Source organism: Mytilus californianus, unplaced genomic scaffold, assembly GCF_021869535.1.
Source record: "Mytilus californianus isolate M0D057914Y unplaced genomic scaffold, xbMytCali1.0.p SCAF_7, whole genome shotgun sequence".
In the NCBI taxonomy this organism is placed as follows: domain Eukaryota; kingdom Metazoa; phylum Mollusca; class Bivalvia; order Mytilida; family Mytilidae; genus Mytilus; species Mytilus californianus.
The window spans coordinates 115,451,870-115,464,111 of NW_026262723.1; the positions used below are offsets into that span (position 1 = coordinate 115,451,870).

A 12,242-nucleotide genomic window follows, 5' to 3' on the forward strand; every position below is an offset into this window, starting at 1 on the left:
TGCAATTGGAAAATGAGGGTTTATTGCATAGGAACAGAATTTTTTCCTTTCAGCAGACCACCTACAGACCCCTCAATGAGTTGTTTCAAGTGTTCTTAACGTGTAGAGAGTGTGGCATTCTCTCTACACTAGGCATCGGATTTAACGTCCTCATTCTGTCCAGACGTGACTGTGTATTTATACATCCTGCACATTTGTGGTAATAAGCATTGTGTATAAGTTTCATAACATTTGGTTGAGGCAACGTAAAGTTAGAGAATGGAAACCAATTTTGGGATGTACAGACGGACAAGGGTAACACTTAATACCCCCTTCGGTGACGGTGGGGGCATAAAAACATACACCATAAAACCATACTTTAATTTTTGTACATTCATTCTCTTTTATGACCCTCTTTACTATTCCAATATTCTAAATACCAGATTCAGATGTAAACTGATCTGATTTGATAATACTTAAAATAATAAATTTACCTGCAGAATACTTGTTTTCAAACCAATCAAATTCCCCCACAGAATAATTTGCCACTTCTTTTATATTGTTTTGATCCAGGTTGTGTTGTGCAAGTTCTTTAATGTCCTTCCCTATTTCTGGAATTATAAATTGAAATTATTAAAACTGTAATAGTATTGTAAATGTACTGCAATGCATGTGTGTTTTAGATGTTAAAAAAAAATTAATCAAATAAAATTATCTCCAAAAAATCTCATATTTTATAATGTAAGTAATCAATTGACCCCAAGAAAACAACCTACACTATTTACATAAAGATATATCTTTTGAATTGTAAAAACAGCAGGTAAAAAAATCAAAATAAGGAGATGTGGTGTGGTGAACCAGTACTGGTGGCAGGGCCAAAAAATCTCCATGGAAATGAGAGGATCCAATGATAATACAATTGCATACATTATATGATTGAACTTACATAGAGGTGAGGGTTCTGCTCTACTTGTGACTTTGAGATGAAGAACAACAAAAAAAGTTGTGTTCCTCTTCCTATGGTTTTGACATGTGCATGTAATTATTTTTGGTCATGAATTTATACACCATATCCTTTCTTTTCTATCTTACCAATAGTGATTCTCCTTAAAATGACAAAATCACAAACTTGAACAAATTGTTAATGTTGCTGGCATTGAAAACAACATGTTCAAGTCTTACTTCTCTGACAGGAGAGACAAATATTCTATGTTTTTGTTCCATAGACCCCTTATAGCTTAGAAAATCATAAGAGCAAACCTGTTGGAGTAATGAAAGATGAACCTGTTGGAGTAATGAAAGATGGAATTATGTAAAATTTTGTAACAACAACAAATCATACCTGAAATGCACTAAAATTTAGGGAAATGATTTCAACTAGGTAGATTCTATATTGATATTGTTTAAATCTAAATTATGTAAACCCCACTATATATATTCATGTGACTGTCTAAGTCAGGAACCTTGCCAGTGATTGTTTCATGTCATAATCTTGTTTTTTTTATTATTTGGGGAATTTTGTTATGCTAACAGGTCTTCAATTGTTTCTGTTTGATTTATTCACAATTTATTTAGACTTGGGAAGATTTGGAGCTTGACATATCGTTTAGAGAACTGTCTATTGTTGAAGACTGTGTATGGCCCTTTAGATATCTTGGTTATTTTTATCATTGGGTTGTTTTGTCTCATTGGTATATACCCCACATCTCCTTTTATTGACATATCAATCAGAAGTTTTGACATGTTTCAACAAGGGATTTGATAGAGAAATACAAAGAATTATATTTGCATCAAAATATAATCAAGATCAATATCCTTTAAATTCAACTAGCAAGATTGGGTGATAATTCCCAAAAAACAAATACCAATGAAGATTTTTTTCCTTTATAATATATTTCACCTGTTGATATGATATGATCTGCATACATAGCAGCTACAACACTAGTTAATCCAACACCAGCTCCTAGATCTAATATTCTCTTTCCTTGGAACTCTTCTTTGTGGGAAATAATAAAATCTGCCATCAACAAGCTGGCTAACCATATCTGTTAGAATAAAATAAAATGCTATCAAAATGCTAGATTACCATTTCTTTAAAAATAAATAATAGATTGATTTACAGCTTGCTTATGTAATCAGTGGTTGATAATTGTTGAATGCCATAATATAACCTTGCTAAACATTGTAGATATTTTACATTACTAGAATAAGTTATCTTAGTTAAGGGGAGATAATTAAAAAAACAGTCTTTATGTTAAAGGCAAATCTCTGATTGTTTAATTAATTAATTATTTTTCTAGACTTTTTGAAGTTTATAGCAAATGATTCAGTGTAAAAATACCTTTCTGTTGTTGAAAACTGTAAGTTAACCTAAGTCTTTTAGTTATTGGTGTGTTGGGTTGCTGTCTAATTGACTAGCAATCTCATATTGTTATTAGTTTATATACATTCATATTTTTACCTGTTGCCCAACATTCTCCAAAGTTGTTTCCATTTTATGTGCTGAAAGTAAAAGATACTAGCATAGTCAATAATGTACAAATAAATGAGGAATGTGTCCATGGGACACAGATGATGCCCCCGCTTGCATAACATATTAAGTTATAAAGGGACATAACTGAAGAACAGTAACAGTGACGTCATCAAAATTTGTACTTGATCTGAGTTTTGTAGTAATAAGTATTGTGTATAAGTTTCATAAAATTTGGTTGAGGCAAACTTAAGTTAGTGAACGGAAACGAAAAATTCAGCAATTTTCCGTTTGTAAAGGGGCATAACTCTAGAACGGTTAAATGACACCACCAAAATTCAAACTTGATCTTTATTTTGTGGTAATAAGCATTGTGTATAAGTTTCATTACATTTGGTTGAGGCAAACTAAAGTTAGAGAATGGAAACAAAAAATTCAGCAATTTTTCCATTTGTAAAGGGGCATAACTCTAGAACGGTTAAAGTGACACCACCAAAATTCAAACTTGATCTGTATTTTGTGGTAATAAGCATTGTGTATAAGTTTCATAACATTTGGTTGAGGAAAACTAAAGTTAGAGAACAGAAACCAACTATGGGACGGACGGACGGACATACGGACACACAGACCGAAAAACATAATGCCCCTGTACTATCGTAAGTAAAGGGTATAAAAATGGTAAAGAAACAGCTCCATCTATCGACATCAAATGTTTTGTTCTCAATGGACTTGTCAATATCAGATCTGACTATTCTCTCAGTCTCTGTTAAATTGTTTATTATAACTTGTCTTGGCTCCCAGCTTGCATAGATATCTGTGTATTGCAGAAAACTGTACATTGACCTCTAGATATATTTGTTGCTTGGTTGCTGTCTCACTGAAATCATACCCTACATCGTCTTTCATTTAGAATTAGCATAGGTTAGGCAACAAGTCTAAATGGTTTTAAAAAAGAATGAACATATCATGTCATTTAAATGTTACTGGTATTATCTATTTATAGATGTCCTTTAAATATTTACTGATTACATGGATCATGTACAAACATGTCCCAATTTACTTCCTTGTAACCGACATTTTAGAAAAAGAAGAGAGAGAAACCTACATACAGATGATGTGACAAATTCCTAAATTAAGAGGTATATATCATTGTAAAAAACACTTTATCATTCTATTTTGACAAAGTTAAAGACCATGTAGTAACAAGGCTTGTATTTTGTGTCATGTTTTTTTTTTCACTTTTTGTTTACTTTTGAAAATAAATTCAAAAAATAAATGGGCAAAATCAACAAACATTAGACCAAAAAGTTGAACTTTGAGCAATAGCTTACAAATGAAACCTCTGCTACAAGTATTCGTTCAGGGAGTTGAAAAGCAATGGATGTGGAGACATCACACAGTATAGCATGCCCACACAAAGCTTGATTTAAAATTTCAGAAAGCTTTGATTTATAGCTGTTCTTCATAACAATGTGACCAAAATTTCAGAAAACCCCATTATGTGTATGAATATATAAATATTATGTAACAGGAAGTGGATGAGCAATTACGAAAAGAAGAGAAGAGCATGGACATTCCTACCGTATATGCCTATATAGGTCAGAAAGGGGCTGATATCCACCCGTTATTAAATATAGAGCTATTTATATAATTTGTATACAAGGTTTTTATCCAATTTATGAAGTGTTTATAAAAACCAAAATATTCTAAAGTATGATACATAAATTATAAATTCCATTCTAATGTGTCGAAAGCTTTCGAAAAATCGATAATAAAATTGCCCCTTCTATATTAAGGGTGCCACATGTGGAGCAGCATCTGCTTACCCTTCCGGAGCATCTGAGATCACCCCCAGGTTTTGGTGGGGTTCATGTTGCTTAGTCTTTAGTTTTCTATGTTGTGTTTTGTGTAGCTATTGTTTTTCTGTTTGTCTTTTTTCTTTTTTAGCCATCAGGCGTTGTCAGTTTATTTTCGACTTATGAGTTTGAATGTCTCCGGTATCTTTCGCCCCTTTTTTTTAAAAACTTATCTGATGTATCCTGTTTGATCGGCATTAATGATTAGATTTAGATTTTTTTTTTATTCTTAATGCTAAAGTGTATGAAAGTATTTTATAATCACTATTTCATAATGATAATGGTTGGTAATTTGCAAGTTCCAATGGAATGTTTTCTTATGAAAAAGATTCTGTAAAACTTGGAAAATGGCAGTTGTTTATTTTCAAAGCTAAGGTTAAAAAATTTAACACTTATCCCATCCATTCCTGGACTTTGGTTAGGTTTTAAATTATTTACAGCAATAGTTAATTCTCTAAAGTGACATATCCATCACAAGATTTACTTTCATCTTCTGATAATCTATGATTAAGTTTTGTTTCAGTAAATAATTTTGCAACATTCATTATATAAGGTTTTTGTTTTGTGTCAAATAAATTAGCATAAAAATCTCATTCAAGTTTTAATATTTCATTTTGATCTGTTGCTAGTTCATCGTTATTATTTTTCAATTGTAGTAATGGATTTTATCGTTCTTTCGATTTTTCAAGACCTAGAAAATATGCATTGTTTTTTTTCCCTTTTCTTACCCACTATTTGATCTTATTTGTGCTCCTTTAGCTTTGTATTCATATTGGCTCTTTAGATCTTTTTCTAATGCAGATATTTTTCTAAAGTTATTTTTTTTTGTTTGATTTTTCATATTATGTTTTCAGTTGTGATTCTAAATCATGTGTTGCATTTTTCTATTTTTTTTACTTAATACTATATTCCTTTATTTCTAATTTGAGAGAGTCCCACAAAATTCTTGAATCTATTTCATTTTTTCTATCTTTTTACTATGTTTTTGTATTATTTTGCTTTTATTGCATTCATACTCTCGCTCATCAAGAATACAGTTATTAATTTTCCAGTATCCTGGGCCTCTAGTTTCAGTTGAGACAGATTGTAATTGTATGCAAACTGCTTGATGGTCTGTGTTTTTAATAAGAATGGGTGAAATGTCACACGACTGAATGTTTAAAACGAAATTTTTTTTTTAGAAAGAACATGTCAATTCGACTAGACTGGACTGGATTTTTTCATCTCCATGTATATTGTATCTTTTGAAGGTTTAAGTGTCTACATATATCTATTAAGTCTTTTGATTTTATTAATTTGTTTAGGCTATTGACTATAATTATCATGATTTTAGAAAAAAAGGCATTTTTTGCTGTCAATGTATCTAATTAAAAAAAAAAAGCTCTGATTAGTTCATAAAAATTAGTACAAATATTCTTCATACATAATCAAGCCAAATGTCATTTTTTAGAAAGTGGTGTTATGCATGCACTCTTTTTCAAGCAAGAGGTTAAACTCAGTTGAAAAAAGCATCTTTTATCAATATATCACAGTTTGACATCCAAAAATATAACATTTCAACATTTAGCAACATCATAACCTCCCCTGTAAATGTATCTTATGCCCTTGAGCATAGCTCTGATTCCTTGTCTGGATTTGGTCATAGGTCATACTTTCCAACCTTTTCCATTTTATTGGGTTTTAACATGTTTAGGTTACGACTGAATTATAGGGAATTTGTGAAGCAAGTTAAATAACATTTTTATTTGTTCATGTTTAGGTCATGGCATCCAATAAACCTATACTATGTGGACCTTGTCACAAAGGAGAAATAAACACTAAAGCTGACATCTGGTGTTTTAACTGTGATGAAGGATTATGCTCAACATGTTTAAGTCATCACAAAAGATCCAAAGGAACCTGTGATCATAAGACCATTGATATCAAAAGTTATAAACCCTCCATCCAAGCCATCAAAACAGAATGTGGCAAACATGGTCAACAACTCAACTTGTACTGTCCCAGTCATTTAATGCCTTGCTGTGATGAATGTATTTCCACAAGTCATTCAAAATGTACCGGCATTAAAAGTCTAGTAAGTGTCGTAGAGAAAACCAAAATTGAAAAATCAAAGGAATCTATAGAGACAGACATAAATTCTATCTTAAATTTATTGGTAACATTAATCAACAACAAATCCAAAAACATTGAAACGGGAGAAAATCAGTGTTTAAGCATAAAGAAATCAATTAAAGGAATTAGACAGGAAATAAATAAACATTTAGATCACCTCGAGAAAAAGTTGTCCCAAGAAATAGATACCATTTGGAATCAGGAAAAATCAAAAGCAACTGATTTCACTTCTGAAATTGAAGGGAAAAAGGAACACTTGAAAGAAATGAAAAGAAATTTACAAACAGTCACATCAAATACAACTAAACTACAATCATTTATTGGTGTACATCAGATTGAACAAAAAGTACATCAATGTCAACGTTATGTTGAAGATCTGGAAAATGATGAGAGGACCAAAGAATTAGACATCAAAATGAAGCAAAATGATGACATAGAAAAGATACTGAACAAGTTAGGAACATTAAAATCCCTAGGAGAAGTCATTGTTATAAAGACAGAAGTAGCCATGAATAGAGAAACAAGTGTAAAGAGGAAAGCACAGGTAGAATCAAAAGAACAATCCAACATAAACAACATGACCATAAATATTGAGACAAAGATAAAGATCAACATAAAGAAGGCGATTAGTGACATGATTTGTCTGATGGATGGAAGAGTTATAGTAGTGGAACGGCTTGGTGAAGTTTACCTACTTACTTCTGATGGCAAACTACAGAAACAGTTACCTATACCTGGTAGAGCCTGGAGAGTTACACAGATCAATCAGGACACTATAGCCATGACTTATCCTATGGAGACAGCCATTAAGATCTTCAATATGGAGAATGAAACAGTAACCAAAGTTATCACATTAAACAAACCATGCTGGGGTTTATCATTCTACAATAATTTTCTTGCTGTAGGTTTGGATAAAGATGAAATCCGTATTATAGACTTGGAAGGACATACACTGAAGTCAATACAAGTTGAGATTAAATCATACCTGTATCAGCTTGTTTACCGTAATGACAGAGTAATCTATAGTGACTGGAGTGGTAAAGCAGTATACTGTGTGGATGAATCAGGTAAACAGACCTGGCAATATACACAGGATTTATCAGGACCAAGAGAACTTTGTACAGATACTTATGGTAACATTATTGTAGCAGACAGAAATTCTCATAGAATAATAGTAATATCAAAAGATGGACAGAATAGTAAAGTACTGATTAGTAAAGAGGATAGACTGGAGAATCCTCAGTGCATTTGTATTAAACATAAGGAGTCTTCAGGTTTCATTTGTGATTACATAGGCAGTTGCTTGACAAAATTCAATTTATCTATGGGATAACATACACACTGAAGAATATTACGATATTACCTGCTTTTGAAAATATGAAAGCAATATACAAATATACAAAATACACACGATACAAGTGTTGAAATTTGGTATGAAGTTTGAATGTCAAAGGAAAGATAGGCAAGTGTACATATGTTAAACTGTAATGTTGTTGTTGGGTTAATAACAAATTAATGTTCACATCACATACCTGTATATTCTTATGTGGTGATATGTGGTTTGAATGTGGGAGGAAATGTGGGCAAGTGTATAGATGTTTGTTGTCTGTTTTTATTGTGTTGTTGGGTTACTGTCTAATCAATGTTCACATCACATATCCTTATATTCCTATATTTTTATTTCAATTTATATTAAGTGGTGATATTTGGTGTGATGTTTGAATGTGAGAGGTAATGCAAGTGTAAAGATGTATATTTTTATTGTTGTTGGGTTACTGTCTATTCAATCAATGTTCACATCACATATCCTTATGTTCTTAAGTGATATGATATTTGTTGTGAAGTTCCAATGTAAGATGAAATGTAGGCAAATTTATAGATATATGTTTTTATGGTTACTTTCTAATCAATATCCACATCACCTATCCTTATATTGCTAAGTTGTGATGTTTGGTGTGTAGTTTAAATGCAAAAGAAAATGTAGACAAGTGTGTAGATGTATAATTAGTTTTATTTTGTCTTAGGGAGCTACCATTTGATTTTTATGGGGGGGCTAGGATGAAAATTTTGTCCTGCATTTTTTTTTAGTTGTAATCTCTGTCCTGCCTTTTTCTTTTTCACTCTATTCGGTCCTGCCTTTCTTTTTTTTTTAATAGTTTATACTGAATTTTTTTACATAAATTGTCATCCTGCCTTTTTGTTTTGCCAAGTTGCTCATCCTGAATTTTTTTTTACTCAAAACTCCTGTCCTGCCTTTTTTTCAAATTTCATCCTATTTGATAATTAATGTCATTGGAAGTATGGTCATAAATATAAGTTATGCCTACTTGTTTTGCAGTAAAAGTAGTTTCCAATTAAAGGTAAAAAGATAAGACTTAGTTTTAACTGTGATACTATAAGAATGAGTATTCCATGATAATGAAATATATAAATATTCTGGAGCAGGAGGACGTACAATTTAAGTTGATGTTCGAAGTAAACAAGAGGCTCACCTGTAATTTTTTGCTTAAATCTTTCTTCAATGATTATTTTTGCTTTTCAATATATATACTGTTTACAGTTTATCTTTATCTATGATAATATTCAAGATAATAACCGAAAACTGCAAAATTTCCTTAAAATCATCAATTCAGGGGCAATAACTTAAAAATCAGGTACCCAATTTGGTTGATAATTTCAGGGCAGGTAGACCTTGACCTAATGAGTACTTTAACTTCTTGTCTGATTTGCTCTAAATGCTTTAACTTTTGAGAGATAAGTCAAAAACTGCATTTTACCCTATGTTCTATTTTTAGCCATGGCGGCCATGTTTTCCGAGGAAACAGAAAATAAAACAAAAACTTCATTCTAGATAACCTCAGAATCATTCATCCTAAGTTTGGTTTAATTTGCTTCAGGTAGTTTCAGATGAGAAGATTTTTTAAAGTTAGAAAACATGATACACAAATTATAAAATTGTCCTTAAAGGGCAATAACTCCTTCAGGGGTCAACTGACAATTTTGGTCATGTTTAACTTTTTTGTAGATCTTACTTCACTGAACATTTTTGCTGTTTACAGTTTATCTTTATCTACAATAATATTCAAGATAATAACCAAAAACTGCAAAATTTCCTTAAAATTACCAATTTAGTAGCAGCAACCCAAAAATTGGTTATTCTGTTCGTCTGAAAATTTCAGGGCTGATTAATCTTAACCTATTAAACATTTTAACCCCATATTAGATTTGTTCTAAATGCTTAAGTTTTTGAGATATAAGCCAAAAACTGCATTTGACCCTTATGTTCTATTTTTAGCCATGGCGGCCATATTTATTGATGGATCAAAACTTCGGATACAATTTGTAAACTAAATACCTTAAGGAACATTCAGTTAAAGTTTAGAAGTATTAGGCCAAGTAGTTTAAGATAAGATTTTATAAATGTTAGCAAATATGATGAACAAATTTTGTAAAATTGTCTTTAAAGGGCAATAACTCCTTAAGGGGTCAATTGACAATTTTGGTTCTATTAACTTTTTTGTAGATCTTACTTTGCTGAACATTATTGTTGCTTACAGTTTATCTCTATCTATAATAATATTCAAAATAATAACAAAAAACTGCAAAATTTCCTTAAAATTACCAATTTGGTGGAAGCATCCCACCAATGGGTTGTTTGATTCGTCTGAAAATTTCAGGGCTTATAGATCTAGACCTAATGAACATTTTTACCATCTCAGATTTGCTCTAAAGGCTTGAGTTTTTGAGATATAAGCCAAAAACTGCATTTGACCCCTATGTTCTATTTTTAGCCATGGCAGCCATGTTTGTTGATGGATCAAAACTTCGGATACATTTTATAAACTAGATACCCTCAGGAACATTCAGTTAAAGTTTGAAGGTATTTGGCCAAGTAGTTTCAGAGGAAAAGATTTTTGAAATAGTTTACGCCAACAGACGACGACGATGACGGACGCCAAGTGATGGCATAAGCTCAAATGGGGCCCTTTGGGCCTAATGAGCTAAACAGCTTATCTACATGCTGTTGTTCTGCATGTAGATAAGCTTTTTCATATTTTTTTTTAGTAATTGCTCTAAATGTTTGAATTATGCCTTAAATTTTGCATGTGTGCTACATTTTTATTTGAGCTTAATTTTTAGTTGTGCTTAAATTTTAGTTGTGCTTCAATTTTTAGTTATGCTTCAGTTTTGGCATGTTTAGATGTGTAGCTTAGAAATGCTTTGCATGTATTTCAATATGCCTGTGCTGTTTCTATGCATTTGAAATAATAATTGCTGCTTATATATCTTATCTGCATGTTCTGTGTTTTAATGTTATGTATATGTTATTTATATTTGGTAAAAAGCTCTCAAGAGCTTATGTTTGTATTGTGAACCTAATCAAAATAAAACACTTTCGTATTCCTATTCATTAAAATTGTCTGAAGTAGTGTTAATTGGTTAATAAACTTGTAAATACTTAACGAGTGTTGTTTTATGAATATAACCAAAGGATATATGAGGTAACATATTATTGATATGTCAGTTCTTGGTCATGTTGCATGGTTTTTTTTTATTGCAGATCATATTTGTTTCTAAAAGTTTTTGTCTATTTATTTTAATTTTCAAAATAAAATGTCAGATGAAACCTGCCAAACATACATGAACATCTTGTAAGCATTCCTTAAACCAAATACAGCTGATATAGTGCTTATAGTATCTGAGAAACAGACTAAACTAGATGTGTAGGAAAAAAATAACTAGAGGCTCCAAGGAGCCTGTGTCGCTCACCTGATATTTTTGTTTACAATTGATGCATGAAATAATGCAACCATTATACTTTTGCTTTAGTTTCAGAGATATATGCAAAAAAACTGCATTTTAACCCAATTTTCTATTTTAAGCCATGTCGTCCATGTTGGTTGGCAGGCGGGGTCATCGGACACATTTTTAAAACTAAATACCCCAATGATGATTGTAGCCAAGTTTGTTTAAATTTGTCTCTGTAGTTTCAAAGCAGATTTTTGTAAAAAGATTACAAAAATTTACGAAAAATTGTTAAAAATTGAATTAAAAGGGCAATAACTCCTTAAGGGGTCAATTGACAATTTTGGTCATGTTGACTTACTTGTAGATCTTACTTTGCTGAACATTATTGCTTTTACAGTTTATCTCTATCTATAATAATATTCAAGATAATAACCAAAAACTGCCAAATTTCTTTAAAATTACCAATTCAGGGGCAGCAACCCAACAACATATTGTCTGATTCATATGAAAATTTCAGGGCAGATAGTTCTCAACCTGATGAACATTTTCCCAAATGTCAGATTTGTTCTAAATGCATTAGTTTCAAAGATATAAGCCAAAAACTGCATTTTACCCCTATGTTCTTTTTTTAGTTGGTTGTGTCATCCGACACATTTTTTAAACTAGTTACCCCAATAATGATTGTGGATAAGTTTGGTTAAATTTGGATTCAGAGGAGAAAATTTTGTAAAAGTTAACGATGAAGGACGACGACGGACGCCAAGTGATGAGAAAAGCTCACTTGGCCTTTCAGGCCAGGTGAGCTAAAAATTAAAATAACAAAAATACCGAACTCTGAGGAAAATTCAAAACGGAAAGTTCGTAACAACAGGTTAACAACACATGTGGACACAAACATGCATGGATAGTATCCAGCTCTCCAGACCAGTACTAGTTTGATGAAAAATTTCTTTGATCAATGAGCAGTTAAATTTCAAGTCCAAACCCCGTAATTTCGTAAAAAATTAGCAGAGGGGAACAAAACTTGAACTTGATCTGTAACTCATCATGGTTAACTCACATACCAAAAATTAGCC

General features: G+C 31.6%; 2 protein-coding genes across 3 annotated transcripts in view; one reads left to right on the forward strand and one right to left on the reverse strand.

Annotated features, from left to right (window-relative positions):
• LOC127707548 (methyltransferase-like protein 22) overlaps positions 1–12,242 on the reverse strand; it is a 31,662-nt gene that overhangs the window by 8,875 nt on the left and 10,545 nt on the right. For both annotated transcript variants that reach the window (XM_052212142.1, XM_052212141.1), the window contains exons 4-6: positions 2,441–2,481; positions 1,880–2,024; positions 474–590 (exon numbers count right to left, since the gene is read on the reverse strand). In XM_052212142.1, coding sequence (XP_052068102.1) covers positions 474–590; positions 1,880–2,024; positions 2,441–2,481 — 303 coding nt within the window. The remainder of the gene's footprint in view (positions 1–473; positions 591–1,879; positions 2,025–2,440; positions 2,482–12,242) is intronic.
• On the forward strand, positions 3,472–10,880 carry LOC127707542 (uncharacterized). The gene is made up of 2 exons (XM_052212136.1): positions 3,472–3,588; positions 6,065–10,880. Exon 2 carries the CDS (start codon positions 6,068–6,070, stop codon positions 7,748–7,750), a length of 1,683 nt encoding a protein of 560 aa, XP_052068096.1. The 5' UTR covers positions 3,472–3,588; positions 6,065–6,067; the 3' UTR covers positions 7,751–10,880.